The sequence below is a fragment of the Copidosoma floridanum genome, unplaced genomic scaffold, assembly GCF_036245765.1.
Source record: "Copidosoma floridanum isolate Cflo_tuat_1 unplaced genomic scaffold, Cflo_Japanese_pri ptg000006l, whole genome shotgun sequence".
Classification (NCBI taxonomy): domain Eukaryota; kingdom Metazoa; phylum Arthropoda; class Insecta; order Hymenoptera; family Encyrtidae; genus Copidosoma; species Copidosoma floridanum.
Window position 1 is genome coordinate 7,864,682 of NW_028321883.1, and position 16,517 is coordinate 7,881,198.

General features: G+C 37.5%; 2 protein-coding genes across 2 annotated transcripts in view; both read left to right on the forward strand.

The window, feature by feature from the left end:
• Oseg1 (intraflagellar transport protein Oseg1) overlaps positions 1–16,517 on the forward strand; it is a 563,616-nt gene that overhangs the window by 294,948 nt on the left and 252,151 nt on the right. The window lies entirely within an intron of this gene.
• LOC149375511 (uncharacterized) lies at positions 3,426–4,234 on the forward strand. The gene is made up of 3 exons (XM_089598476.1): positions 3,426–3,635; positions 3,726–3,785; positions 3,983–4,234. Exons 1-3 carry the CDS (start codon positions 3,426–3,428, stop codon positions 4,232–4,234), a joined length of 522 nt encoding a protein of 173 aa, XP_089454602.1.

Genomic DNA, 16,517 nt, shown 5'->3' on the forward strand with positions numbered 1-16,517 from the left:
TACTTTTTGTACGTTATCGTTCTATGGAATATTTATGAAACAAAAGATAATCCTATAAACCAATTACCCGGATGTTCCTGATGAACCAGAATCCGCCATACATGCATGTTACTGTCTACTAGCGATACTCTATAGTTATTTGAGCGATTATGCGAAATTGCGATCACAGTAAAAAATGTTGGTGTGACAGTGGCCAGGAAAATCAAGTAGGCCCAAATTGAACTGTTGAAAACCTGTTATAAAAAATTGTAATAATTAAGTTACAAATAGAATGAAATAACAGATAACAACGATAATTAAACAAATTGTTACATCAAAATAGGCATTCCATGGAATATCCGCATCGGGATATTTAATCATCAATACGTGTCTGCGCTCGACAGTTGTGACCGTGATATCAAAATTTTGAAAAGCTTTCTTAGATAATTCTAAACTACAAATGATATCAGAGGTCTTCCGTGAATCATTATGCTTCGCTAAAGTTATATTCATATCTGATGCTGCCTCTTTAATAAGCTCAGCATGTCCAAATACAGTACGTATCTTTTGCGTAGGCTACAAAGGATATCATACAAAAAATTTTTTGTTTGTATGCAAAAATATTTTGGACAAATAATAATTATTAATACGACACACTCATTACCTCAAAATCGACTGTTACTGTCACACCTGTTAAATTTTTTCGTCTCTGATACAAGTTTTGATTGGTATTGACTACCAAACCAGTTTCTTCTCCCCACTCGAGGAATTCTGGTGTATGCAATATATTCATTGGTTCTGTAGCGTACTATTCCCTTATCATTTGATTTCCACCGCACTTGACCAGCACCTGACTGGCATAGTTTAGTTCCAAAAAATTATCTTTTGGATTGTGACAGACATTCCGCATTTCCTGAGAGAATAGCAGCAGCCACATATGAAAAGACATGTCATTCTCTTTCGCAAAGTCAACAAACTTTTCCAAGTCATAGTCAGTGCTTAAAAGAATAGCAAATAAAGTTTGCAAATCGGCTTTTATTATTGGAATTTTTACTCGCAACTCTGAAACTTCTACGACAACCGAAAAGTGTAACGAGCGAGAAAGTTCCCTTACCATTTCCATGACAAAGTACTCATCTGATGAAGTACAAGCAAGATTTTAATTGAAAAAAAAAAAAAATTTAATTCTTATAGGCTCACGCTATTTATTACTTACGCTTAAATCCATTTTTAATTATTCCTGTACTTCTGATGTTATAGAACTTTTCCAAGTCAGTTATTAGTTTAACGTGATTTCTTTCACTGCTTGTGGAATATTCTTCCGAAATTAATGGAAAAACGAATGAAATCAAAATTAAACAAATAGTCTTCATTTTTCTGGACTGAAAAGAAAAATCAGAAACTATAAAGAGTTTATAGCACAACCACAAAAAAAGTTATAATAAATTCTTCATGAAAAGCAGTGAAAACTAAAAGAGTTCTTACAGATAAATTAATTGGAATTTGCCTATTTTATAATTATAATGCGTTCACAAAAGATATGGATTTTCTCCACGGTCTGAAACAAAAAGATATAAAAAGCATAGATAAAACAAAATTATCGTTTTTGTACATGATAGTGCATGTCACCAGTGCAAGGATAGACTTCTCATGATGGTTCTGGTTGAAAGTGCACCAAAAGCGAACTCTATTATATTCCTACCAAGGGTACAGTGAAAGTTTCAAGGTAAAAATATCTCACCACAAGTGAAAAATAATTTTGTTTTAAGAAACATGTATCAAGTTATATCACATTTGTTATAATTGAAAAATCTTATTTGGGAGTACTAAACGAATGGATCTGATTATAAATAATTTTGCTAAGTAAATGAAAAAACATTTATGCTAGCGATAAGAAATTAATTGAATGTTATGATATAAAATTCATGAAACGTATTTTGCAGTTAACTATTTTTCCTCTACCCCCACCAGAAGTTTGTATTTTCTGTGCCTTTACAACATAACTTAACTATGTTTATGTTTAGAAAACAGAAACTTGTAGGCTAGTTATTTGTTACTTTAACTTTTTAATCAGTATCATTGATTTATACATGATGATGGACAATGAAAAAAAATTTAAGAATTTCGCATGTAAGATTTGTTTTTATTATAAAATTAATCTTATTATGTATGGTTAAAATAGTAATTTAAAAAAAAATTCTTTGTTAAAACACATAAGATTTTCACATCAATAAGAAAATGGTCAATAATACATTTTTAAGTTTATACGATATTTTAGTGATGGATTTCATTAAAAAAAGAAATCCCTGTAAATATTTTTGAATAATAGCACAATTGTTTCAATTATAGTTTAAAATAGTGTCTGTTAATTTTAGATTAACGTCTTCCAGAAGACCCTTTCCAGGGCACTTGGCGGGTACTTCCTGGTACCTCCGCATTATACACTGGTCTTTGTTTAAATTTCTCACTAAGTTGTACGAAATATTTTTTTAGATTTACTAAATTTTTTTCAACTTAAAGAAAATATTCAACAAAATATGGATGAATAAATTTATTTTGACTTAAAGAATTGGGTTGCTCCGTGACATAGCCCTTCCCTCTGTTCCTGACTCAGAAACGTTGAGAGAGGGAGAAAGAAAGAGAGAGAGATTCAGATTTTAGTTTTATTTATTGTTTAGGCCATGGGGTAATATTATTGGGGCCTATGTGGCCAATTGAATACAGTTGTGTACATTAATTATTGTATGAAAGAGAAATGTGTTTAGTTTAACAGTTATGGTGTTATGAAAGTAACTAGTGTGTAATGAGGAGTGTTGGATGCGTAATGATGACATTGTTTGCTATGTACCGACCAAAGGCTCTTTAAGTGGATTACTACTAGAAGTTATTACTAGTTGTTATTAATTTTTATGTAGATGGTGCAGAGTTTGGTTGGTTTTACGTTGGAGAAGAGAGCGAAGTACAAGTTTTTTGTAGGTGTGTAGGTGATCGCTATCAAATAAGGGGGTGGAAAGAGAGTTTCTTGGCTTGGACGATGAGATTATGAAGGAGTCCAAATATAATTTGGTGTAACAGGGGGGAATATACATTATGTCACTTGGTCATCTAGTTGAGAAAGAGGAGGAGAGAGAGATTCTGTATTGTTAACCCTAACATTTTCAGATTCTTAAAGTACTCACGGGTTGCTGGAATTCTATTAACGTGCATGAAAGTTTGCAGTTTAGGACGTTTTTTTGTCATCCACACATGCGCAGAAGTCCAATTTTATCATCTGCTTATTGGAAAAATTTAAATAACAATGACGTTACACACAATGCCCGTACAGGCACGTAGAAACGTAGGATCGCTGCTAACCACGTCAGTTGCACCTTGGGTTTTGTTGAAGCATTGAGGCACTGATCAAAATTTTATTGAATTTGCCGAATTTAAGTAAGTATATTTAAAAAATGGACATAGAAGTAATTAAGGCAAGAAAAGAAGTAGAGCAGGAATTTCAATTACAACTGCAACGTATGTTTAATTCAAAAAGGGGTGTGGCTTATGAAGCCTGCGATGATTGTGAAAGCAGTCCCTCTATTGTTCCCTGCAGCACATTGAGTCAGCGTGTATTTCTAGATGTCAAACTGAGTAATGACTCTTGTACTTCAACTAACCAGGTAAATACAGTATGATCTTTGATAATAAGTGCAATTTATTTGTACTTCATTTACAGTAAAATTTAAATTTGTAAAATGGAATTTTTATAGGAGAAATTTGTGTGCTGCCTGGACTGCACGATGTACAACCAAGATAAAATTATTGTTAAGGTAAGTGATTATTCAATCGTTATTCTTTTCATGCAATAAGCACTTGGTATATATAAACGGTTAAATAAATATCATCCAAGTATAATAATTAATCATGTGAAGTGTATCTAAAAAAATAGCCAAACGAATATTCATCAGGTTTTATCAACACTAAAGCATTAAATCTTTTAATAAATCTTTATTTCATTTATTTGTAGGTTGTAGGTAGGGACATTATAGTTGAGGCACCACCAGAAGAACAGCACGAGAAGGGCTTGTATAAGAAGTTGAGTGTCCCTGTTTCATTCGATTTGGAAAAGGCCAAGGCATTGTTGAGTTCAGATAAAGTTTTAACTGTATATGTTTCTTGCAAGAATAAAATGGCAGTTGACAATGAAAGTTCTAGCAACATCGAAGAAACTGATAAACCACTCAACAAAGAAGAATTGGAAATTCAAGAAGAGAATTAATGAAAAAATGTTAATACATCATTTGATGTACTGAATATTAAACACAAATTTTTTAAACAATGAAAAGTGTTTTTAAAAACTTAAATACCCATTAAAATATAAATCACTTTTAGCTGATAAAAGTCAGTTAATTAATTTATAAGTTATCGTATGCTTTTGGTTTCAAATCCAAATAGATAGTTGGTGTTTTTGTCTAATGACTATAGATAAACTTTTTGTATGGAAATGAATTGATTTCATGTTAACTCGTGCAAAATATTCAAGTAGTTTTAGTATTCCTTACTTTAGTTGAAAATTGGTATTAAAAAATTGTGTATGAATATACACGTGAAAAAAAGGTTTTTGTTAACAAAAAAAGTTTGAAACTATCAAGATTCAATTTAAATTGAACAGTTTATGACATAATCAAAAGAAAAAAACTGCTAAACTTTCAAAGTAACGATGAGCAGCAAATATCCGTTGCTTTAAAGTGTAGTTTAATGTGTTAATAAATTAAATATTTCATAAGAGTACAAGAATTTTTTGCTGTAGTGAATAACACGGAAAGTAACAGTGCCAGACAGAAAGACAACTATTTTATTTTTTTATCAATCGCTTGGTTTTGCAATAAAAATATTAAAAGATTTAAAAAATCGTGTAATAACGATGTTCTGTTACGTGATCGTCATTTTATCCGCGTCTTTTCTTATGTTTTGTATTTATTAGTTTGGTAATTTTACTTTATGTACCTCAATCTTTAGAAGACAATTTTTTGGAGTGTTATTTTAAAAAAGGCCCAGGAAAATCTTTATCGAGATGTTTAATGAAACCCCTTTACAACTTTCACTTTCAGAGCTTAGCTTGTACTGTAAGATTGGTTAATGTATACTGTATGCAAAAGGATTGTAGTAATTTTTTGTAAAACACTTACAATCTAGGAATGTAATTTGAAGAGAAAATCTGTTAGAACTTCATGATTTTTTTTTGTTATAAGCTCGTGTCTCTTCCTACTTTTATTACAAATGATCAGCGTTTTTCCTAACATATGGACGCCGTAAATTAATACGTATAAAATTTATAGTAGTATTTTCAAAAATAATCTATATTATGATTTAACTTTTTTGGGCACTGTTTGCGTATTTTTCCTTATAAAATAATATTAAAAATGTCTATATACGTGAACTGAGAATTTAAGACTTGTAAAAAACAATTTTCGACGTTTGGTGCAAAATAAAGATTGTGTTGCAAGAATTAACAAAATTTTTTTATTCTTCCACTACATTGCTGTGTACTAATAAAACTTTGCACATTTCATGCTTAACTTATTTAATTTTCTTGTCTAGGTTCTGGATAATTTTTTTTCTGATTAAACTGTTTATTTGTAATATAAAATTGTTCACAGCAATTATTTTTTGTCATTTTCAAATTTGGATAAAAGAATTGTGTGGATAATGTCAAAATGGTTGATGGTCTTTTTGTTACATCTTATTTCTTTATGGACGTTTTCGATCAATTTCTTGAAGTGAAAACTTCTTATGTCGCGTTGGGCACTTTTGTGGGTGAGCATTTTCAGCCGTTCTCGCGACAGACGAGATTTTACACAGATATACTCCGCGTGTATTCTTATAATGTATGTATACTATACGCGCTCTTTGCATGGGCATTCGTTCGTGCTCTCGCGACAGACGAGATTGCATACCTATATGTATTCTCAGAGTGTATAGGTATGCAAGAGCGCTATACGCAGCAGCGTTGGTCTGAGCATTATTCCACGCTCACAGTTCATGCTTGATCGCACATAGCGACGCTGCCTGGATCTCACTGCGAACTACTTGGCGCGAGAATTCAAATTCAAAATCGTATGATATTTTCAGCAGACAGTAGGCGCAGAAATTCAAATTCGAAAGAAATCTTTGTATGTATTGGCTAATTAATGCCTAAAAATATTAGATAATATTGTATGATTACATACATAAATAGTATACCAAGAATTCTTTCAAATTTGAATTTCCACGCCTACTGTTTGTTGAAAAAATCATACGATTTCGAATTCGAATTCTCGCGCGAAGTAGTTCTCGGTGGGATCCAGTCAGCGGTGCTATGTGCGATCAAGCATGAACTGTGAGCGTGGAATAATGCTCAGACCAACGCTGATACGCAGTCTTTAAGGGGGCTCCTACGACTACTGTTGAGGTCAAAGACAAACAAAAAATAAAGTTTTGTTTTTCAATAAACAAATGTGTCTGAAAATCATTATGATATTTTTAATAATGTATGAAGGGGGAAAAATGATATTTATGTGTGTAGTTAAACTTTGTACGAAAAATTAATTATTGTTTTGACCAGTCTAGTGCATACGAGGGTACACTACCTGTGTTGGTGTAGTATAGCGATGTAATATATAGGTATATGGTATATATATGTCGTGTTTGCATGCCTTTCTGCTATTACTCTACCTCTATAGTGTTTAGTATCTGTATGTCATTAACATCATTTAATTGATAAACAATAGATGACGGTCCTTCTAATCCACCTAAAAAAAAAGAATACCACGCACATAGAGTCTCAAGAGGATGGAGGAAAGGCAATCTCAACTTTTTGAAAACTCGAGCGATTAGGTGAACAAGTACGTCTGCTACCCACGTGACCTTCTGACCTCCCGGACACTGTTTATTTATTTCCATCACAAATATCTCGCTAAAATGGTCCTTTATCCACAATTTTTAATACAGCATATTACAGAGGAAGACTTCATCTACAAAACGTATATATTCAGTCTGCTGGGACATTTAATTAAGGTTTATTATAAACGAAAACAAATTGTTTTTCACGCTGCCCCATAGGAACACGTGCTAATAGTTACAACTTTGAGCTCGGATTTCTCTAAATTTTGACCCATTCGAAATATAATTTAGACCACCATTAAATTCAGTAGACTTTTATTTACAAGAAATAATATATCTCTGTTTGGGGACTTTCGTGAAGGAGCCCCCTTAAATGGGCATTCGTTCGTGCCCTCGCGACAGACGAGATTGAGAGTTTTTTTATATCCATTTTATAAATGAATATAAAACGGAAAATTTAATTATTGAAATATTTCATTTGACTTGTGTTGCTGCTATGGTACTGTGTTAAAACAATTGATAAATTTTACATTTACGATTTACTAATATTTACTGATTTAAATACAACCACTTCCTTTGAATATAGTTTCTATATTGATATTCTTCATGTTCATTCAAAAAGTGCCCACATTGCTTTGATAAACTTGATTTTTTACGTACAATTTCTCATGTCGCGAGCGCACCTAAAAATGCTCACCCAAAAAAGTGCCCAACGCGCCATAAGTTCAAGTTTTCACTTCTGCCTGCACTCCCGGAGTGCTTAATTTTTGTTATAAAATTTATTAAGCAATTAATAAATCAATTTTTTTATTTTTTTTTTATTTTTATTTTATTTCAGATGTTGTATGTGAAAAGAATGTAAATTTATTAAAAAATGCGCTGGTTCTGGTTAAAATATTTAAATATAATTGAGGTATGGCCGTAGACATATAACAACAGACTACAGAAATTCATGAGCATTAAAAACAGTTTAGGTAACTTGGAGAAGCTGAATTATATATAACTATGAATTAAAAAAATAATATTTTAAAGAACTGAATAGTACGCTACAGAACCAATGAATATATTGCATACACCGGAACTCCTCGAGTGGAAAGAAGAAACTGGTTTAGTAGTCAATACCGATCAAAATTTGTATCAGAGACGAAAAAATTTAACAGGTGTGACAGTAACAGTTAATTTTGAGGTAAGACGTGTATCTTTATAATAATTATTATCCACCCTAAATATTTTTGCATCCAAACAAAAAGCTTATTGTACAATATTGTTTATAGCCTAGACGAATCAATAAAAGTGGATCGCGGCATGCTGAACTCATAGTAGGGGCAGCATCATACATGAATATAACTTTCAAAAAACATAATGGTTCATGGAAGACCTCCGATGTTGTTCATAGCTTACAATTGGCTAAGAAAGCTCTTGAAAATTTCGATATGACAGTTACAACTGTCGAGTACCGACATGTATTGATAATTAAATATCCCTATGCAGATATTCCATGGCATGCCTATTTTGATGTAAAAAAATTATTTAATTATCGTTATCATCTTATATTTTATTTTAGTAATAACTTAATAATATTATTTTTTATAACAGGTTTTCAACAGTTCAATTTGGGCCTACTTAATTTTTCTGGCCACTGTCACACCCACATTTTTTACTGTCATCGCAATTTCACACAATCGTGCAAATAACTATAGAGTATCGCTAGTCAACAGTTACATGCATGTCTGGCAAATTTTGGTTCATCAGGAACATCCAGGTAATTGGTTTATAAGTTTATCTTTTTTTTCATAAATATGCCATAGAATGATAAGGTAAAAAGACTACACAATATGTAGTAAAAATCAAAAACGATGCACAAGTGATAACTAACATACATAAGTACTCAGAAACCAAACTAAATATACGAACAAAGAAACCAAACAAACAACTAAAAAAGAAACCAAAAAATATACGATTAGATGAAAAAAAAGAATTAAGTAAACAAAGAAAAAAAAGAAGTCTTAAAAAAAATTAAAGAAGAAATGAAATAAAAGGAAGTTTAAAAAATGAAAAAAATTAAAAGAAGCAAACCAGGGGATGTAACTTGGTAATCGGACCCACGGTAAAAACGAAGTTCTTTATACATGAGATGAGTATAAAGACACACAATTTCTCAAGTAACACGGTGGTTGCCAGAACCGTAGGAAGAACAAAGCTCTATAAGAATAAGTACGGCAATTATGTTGTTCAGTAAAATAAAAACTTGAAAAACAAATATAAAAAAAAAAAAAAAATTAGTTCAGTATTCACGATGGCTGAACTAATTTCTTTTATTTCATTGTCTCAAATTTGTTCTGCAAGTTTTTATTTTACTGAACTATATGAATGCAGTACTTTTTTTTATAGAGCTTCCTTCTTCTTATGGGTCTCGCGACCCCCTTGTTACCTGAGAAATTGTGTTTCTTTATTTTATGATGTTTTTCGACACACACCTCATGTTAAATTATTTTTTGGCACTCATTTCACGTTTCACGAACTTCGTTCTTACCGTGGGTCCCATGACCCATTTATACCCCCTTATTTTTACACAGTTATAATAAAGATTAAGTATCAAAACTATGAAACACTGCTCTGTAACAAGAGCTTCACAAATTCTTTCTTAAGTATTTTATTTAAGTACCATGCTCTATAGGTTTCACTCTTAAGTCATAATAAAATACTATCTTATGATAAATTTTCTTTAAAAAAAATGCACTGAATGACGTGTTGATTATATTATTTATTTTAACAAAATTTACAGAGTTACATCTAAGCTGCACATCGTTTAAATTGGCACAACTGTCACTGTTATTATCATTCTTTATTTTTGTCTCGGCATACTCGGGATGTTTTACGAGCTTTTCTACAGTTTTTTCACTAATAATACCTTTCAAAGATATTCATGGCTTTATCAAAGATGGAACGTACAAACTGATTGTTGATAAAGATAAAAAACTGAAAAACCTGTTTCCGGTAATTTCAAACTTTTTTTAATGGCCTCTTTAAAAATTGAAGAATAAAAAATAAAATAAAATAATGATATTTTTTTAGCATTTGAGCAACGACATGCTTCAAAACATAAGCTTACACTTAAAAACTAATGACGAGTTACCAACAACTCAGGAGGAAATTGATGAACAGGTAACTATCAGTGAAAGTTCTAGCAAGTGCGCATCTATTTGGTAAAACATACTTAATTATACGTGGTTATTAAATATAAAAATACAGTTTATAGCTGTCATTCCTTGTATAAAAACATTACCGTAAAATAAGTCAATAAAAACCTTAGGCATCATTGTGCAATAGTTATTATTTCTAGTCAAGTTCAGGCTATTCAGGTGATTTCTGGAACTATTTTATTTATTGTTTATAGTATCAAATACTAACTTTTCTAATGTTTTTGACGTAACTTTAAAATGATAATTTATCAAGAACTACATATTCTTCAACCTTTTGAACCACTTTAAAACAAAGATGCTAAATTCGTAGCGCTTAACGTAGTAACGACGCGAACGGCTCCTAAGACTTTTACTGCAATAAATAAAAAATTTCTTACAGTAAACTTACGAATCAACATTATTAAATGTCATTACATTTCCTAAAATAAATTATCTAAAATTTTTTTCTATTTCTCTAGAAAGCAAATAATACTACAAAACAAATATATTCTAAAGATACTATTAGGATACTAGTATTCAATTGTGTTGGTCCCTATTATTATAATCATGTATGAGTTGTTACATATAATGTTTTGATCACTAAGGTCTCTACCATAATCAGTGTTTTTTTTTTCAAAAATTTTACTGATTAAAATTTTTTGATGGTGACTCATTCAAAGATTTTTCAACTTAGGTATGCAATGAAAGGGTTGCTTACTACGGAGAGGCTATGTTTCGACATCTCACAATAATTGGAAAACCATGCAAACACATAGTATTTCCGCAACATAGACTGCAACAATTGGGTATTGCTGTCAGAAAGGGCCATCCTGTCTATGGATTTTTCAATTATTTGTAAGTGTATTTGAATGAGAATTATCGGTGACCAGAAATTAAAATAAAGTTGCTCCCCAGATGGGTGGCGTGATGATCAACGCGAATCCAGAGGAAATGAGTGGCGTACTGAAGATCGGGGACAGCGCAGGCCAAGCCTCAGGGCCGAGGAGACTCCGAGCGAGCGAAGTAGCCCCACAAAAGGTTATAGGACAAACGGTCCCCGATCTCAAGCGGTCAAACTTCTCAAGGGTTGGGGAGTGAAGTTTTCGGGTGAAGACAGAGGTGAGGATGCTGAAGAATTTTTGGAACAATTAGAAGACTGTCGAGGAAGCGCGGAGTTCAGCGACCGAGAACTCCTGAACGCATTGCCTTGCGTGTTATCAAAGGGGGCGAGCCGCTGGTTCCGCACGATTAAAGGAGAGCTACGAGACTGGGGGGAGTTCAAGGTGTCTTTCAAGAGACAGTTCATTGGAGAATATGACGAAGAGGATTTGTGGGATGATTTGCGCCGCCGCACCTAAGCCAAAACCCAGAAGATTGCGGTGTTTTTATCGAAATTCAAATACATTGTCTCACGATTTACGGTGCCACCCTCTAAGAGATCGGTAGTAGAGCTGGCACGACGGAACTTGTTGCCCGAATATCGCCGGGCGATGTCTGACAGACTGGTCATGAGTCTAGATGATATCGAGACTTATGGTTTGTGGTGGGAGAGACAGAAGGAGTTGGACAGCCGCTATGTCCCGCCCCCACCAGCGGACAAAATGCACGTACCCGGTGCAGGGTTCTCTGGAACTCCAGTTATCAAGACTAAGATCGCGTGCGTGGCTGACGCCAGTGAAGGGGAAGAGTCAAAGGGGGAGAATGCGTCAACTAAGAAGACGGGAAACAAGGGGAGGAAGAACGGCAAGGGAGGAAATAAACAAGTGAGTGGAGATGGTGAGGTTAGGAAGGAGACAACGAGCCCAGAGGGAAACGTATCTCCGTTCTTTGATCTACCTCCAGAGTTAATCGCGAGTTTCGCGCAAGCCCAGAACCGTCCGCCGTGGACCCAGTATTGGAAGCCGATACCCTGGAACAATCAGGCGACCTCGAAGTCCCCGACTAACGTCAAGGAGGGGGGCCAGCTGATGGGACCAACGGCCCACGGGGCTCAACAGGGAGCCGTCCCTAAGCAGACGTCCAGCCGAGACGAAGCTACGGGAGGGAGTGGGTTCTATACCACGTGCTATACCTGCCGGGCCGTGGGTCATCGTTCCGCACAATGCCCGGAGGTGCTTTGCTACACGTGTGGGAACAAAGGACACCTGGCATGAAATTGCCCGTCGAAGAGACCCCCTGGGAATCCCGAGCCTAAGCCAACAGTCGAGTGTCAGGTTTGTGGTACTCCAGGAGTAGTCTTCTCGTCCTGTCCCAAGTGTGTGTTTTGGCGAAAAACAATGGGAAACGGGGCGTGCGGGGGCCAGAATTAAACGAGTTAACTTCTGCAACCCCCGCGCTCCGTCCAAGGCGAGATTTAGAGGAGAATAGGACCGAGACGAGATATAAGGGAGAGGTTGAGAATGAAGTAAGGAATTCAGGAATATTTGAGGGGAGCGAAGGGCAGAAGATCGATAGCGAAAAAACGTGGATTTTGGGAGCAGATGGCCAATTGGTTTTGGTCCCTAGGAAGACTTTCCAAGAGCTACCAAGTAAGAGAAAGGGGAACCTGACCGGGAAATATGTGAGGATGAGTGAGAGGTTAGAGGTGGGGTCTCCGGATAAAAATGGTGATGTGGGGGAAAAAGAGAGAACATTGGTCACATGGAAGAACGACGATCCTATAGGGCAGTCACGGGAAAGAGAGTCGAAGCGAACAGTGAATGAGAAGAATGAGACAATTTGGTTCACCAAAGGGGTGTCAGGTCCAGACGAAGACTTTGACGTTCAGGTGGACAATTTAGAGAGGGAACGAGACTGGAGAACGGAGAAAATTCGTTATAGGGAGGAAGTCATTGAGCCGAACTCAGAAAACGTCAGGACGACGACAGATTGGGAAATCAAGCGACAAGAAAAGGGAGAGCGGATTGGGTCGGCCCGAGAGGAAGGTGAGCCACAGCAGATCGATGTCAAAGATCTTCAGGACTTCTTCAATAGGACTTTTGGAGATGAGTCGGAGGACCAACAGTTTCGAGAATCAAGCTCAGACGCAGTTCTTCAGGAAAAGTACGGAACGTTGGGCCGTTATTAGACTACACCTCCCAACGTCAGTGGTGGGCAGAAAGAGGATCAGGATGGAGGGAATAACGGCCAAGAGATCCAGCGAGAGGATGTGGTGGGTACAAATAACGAGAATCGACCTTATCTGTCAGTGGTGTTAGGGGGCCAGGAATACAGCGCTCTCCTGGACACTGGGGCACGATTGTCGCTAGTAGGACCCAGACTGGCCGAACGTTTCCGAAATAGGTTGGAACCTATCAACGCGGCTATCGTTAGCGTGAACGCCACGTTGTCGCGGGTCTTAGGAACTTTAAAAATAAGCTGCGAGATTGATGGTCACGTGAGAGAGGTACAGGTCCGGACAGTCACTGATATCAACCAGGACATAATCCTGGGACGGGATTTCCAGGACATGTTCGATATGGATCTTCGATTGGGTCGAGGAATGTTTCGAGTGTTCGAGGGTGATTGGCATTCGTTCAAGAGTATGGGGGATGCACCCAAGGGCACCCTCCATGCTGAATGCGCTGGGATAAGTGAAATATCGACAGAGGAGTGGGAAGAAATTGAGCGAATGGTAGACGATATTTTAGGATCAGCTGAGAAACCTTTAGGGAAGACTCCTCTCACGGAGCACGTGATCGAAGTGACGGTCGACAAACCCATACGTCATGCATACCGAAGGATGTCTCCGAAGATGCATGAGGTGGCCGTCGAGGAGGTCGAACGGTTATTCCAAGAGGGAATAATAGAGCGATCCGCTAGTGATTATTGCCAAGCACCCGTCTTACACAAAAAGCCGGATGGAACATATCGGTTTTGTATAGATTTTAGGGATTTGAATAAGGTAACCAAGCGGGACGCATATCCTATGCCTAGCATGGATACTATTTTGGACAGGCTGCGCGACGCCAGGTATTTGTCTAAAGTGGACCTAAAGCAGGCGTATCATCAGGTACCAATGGCCAGGAATAGTTGAAAGTTTACGGCCTTCGCCGTGCAAGGGTCAGGACTCTGGCAATACAAAAGAATGCCATTCGGGTTAAGCAACGCACCGATGACATTCCAACGTCTGATAGACATATTATTTGGAGAGGAGTTGCGACCCCAGGTGTTTGGATATCTGGATGACATAATTGTGGCTACCGATACCTACGAGAAACACAAATATTATCTGAGATTAGTTTTAGAGAGATTAGTGGGAGCCGAGTTACAGGTAAAAAGAGAGAAGTGTGAGTTCTGCATGCCGCGGTTAACGTATTTAGGATTTATTTTGGATAATGAGGGGTTGAGGCCGAATCAGGAAAAGGTAGAGCCTGTCCTTAACTATCCAGAGCCGAAGAATGTTAAGCAATTGCGGCGGTTTTTGGGAATGGTAGGGTGGTATTCGAGGTTCATACAGGGTGATTCAGAGCTCAAGGTACCCTTGGTCAAGTTACTTAGGAAGAAACAGTCGTGGATCTGGCAACAAGACCAGCAGGAAGCCTTTGAGGGTCTAAAAAGGGCACTCGCTACCGCTCCGGTGCTGGCGAGGCCCGATTTTTCAAAGCCATTCATCCTACAAACGGACGCAAGCGGATATGCTCTAGGGACCGTACTCACTTAATCGAACGAGGACGGAGAACATCCCATTATATATGTGAGTCGGGTCCTTTCACCCGCAGAGAGGAACTATAGTACCACAGAAAAGGAGTGCTTGGCAGTGATTTGGGCCATTAAGAAGCTACGTCCCTACTTGGAGGGATACGAATTCACCGTTATCACCGATCATGCAGCGCTCAAGTGGTTGAGAAACTTGCGAGAACCCACAGGAAGACTAGCTAGATGGGCGATTAAGATGCAGCAGTGGAGTTTCGAAATAATCGATCGGAAGGGGGCGCTTAATCATGTACCAGACGCTCTATCCAGACTATACGAAGAGAAGGAGATGGCGATAGGGGCATTTGAAGAGACAGCGGACCCCGAGTATTTGAGGTTGATTAGGGAAATAGGCGAGGCCCCTTACAAGTTCCAAGGGTGGCGAGTCGAAGATAATAAACTTTATAGGCATCGTTACGATCCCTTACTGGATCCTATCGCGTTTCCGGAGGAAAACTGGAGACTGGTAGTACCAGCCGAGTCCCGGGAGAAGGTGATTTACGACGCACATTGCCTTCCCTCCAGCGGACATTTGGGAATAGAGAAAACGTACGACCGTATAGCCCGAGAGTATTATTGGAGAGGGATGTATTACGACGTGAGGAGTTTTATTAGAGCGTGTCCTGAGTGTCAGATGTATAAGGTACCGCAAACTGGCGCTCAAGGACTAATGGGGAAGCGAATAGTGGAAAGGTCTTGGGCCGTGGTGGCGGCCGACCTTATGGAGTTTCCACCTAGCAAGAACGGGCACAAATATTTGGTAGTCTTCCAAGACCTTTTTACTCGTTGGATTGAGGTGAAACCTCTTAGGAGGGCCAACGGGAAGTCAGTAGCGAGAGCATTCGAAGAACTTGTGTTATTTAGATGGGAAACTCCGGATTTCTTCCTCACAGATAATGGAAAGGAGTTCGACAATCAGTTAATGCGGAAAACGCTAGAGTAATATGGGGTGAAACACGTGTTTACGCCACCATACCATCCACATGCGGATCCGGTTGAGCGCAGCAATAGGACGATAAAAACTATCATTGCCATATTTGTGGGACAGGATCATAGGAATTGGGATCAATACCTTCATGAGATTAGGCACGCTATAAATACAACAACACAGGCCACAACAAAGGTATCACCTGCGTATCTAAATTATGGCCGACACCCTCGACCAGTGAAGAGTTTACGGAAAGACATAGAGGCCACTGAGACGATTGAAAGGATAGGACTAGAGACATGGGTAGATAGGATCAAGAGGTTAGATGCGTTGCGGGATCTGGTAGCGAAGCACATAGATACGGCAAGGGAGACTCAAGCAAAACGATTTAATAGGAACAAGAAAGATGTTAGATTTTCGGTAGGAACTTTAGTACTGCTTAGAACCCACCCCTTGTCTGACGCGTCAAAAAAGTTCGCGGCGAAACTCGCCCCTAAATTCGAAGGGCCCTACGAGATAATCGAGGTTAAGTCGCCGACGGTCTATGTGTTAGGAGAGGGGGAGGGAAAAAGTCGCCGTCTCAACGAAGCTCATGTGTCAGAACTTAAAAGATATGTGCCCAAGAGAGGCCAACAAGCAGAAGGGGAGATAAGGATAGGATAACCTGGTTTTCTTTAATTTTCTTTGTACAGGTGGACAGGAGTCAGCAAGTCCGAGGAAGATCAGAATACGGAGCGTAGAGAGCTTTCGTCTCCAGGTCCAGTAGAGGATCCCCAAGAGATAAGTGAGGACAGGGAGGAGGAACTGTTAAACTCTGATCAGGAAGGAGAGGGAGGAGAAAGCATTGGAGTAGTAGCGAAGAAGAAAAAGCAAAGAGGGCCAGAGAAGGAAGGAGA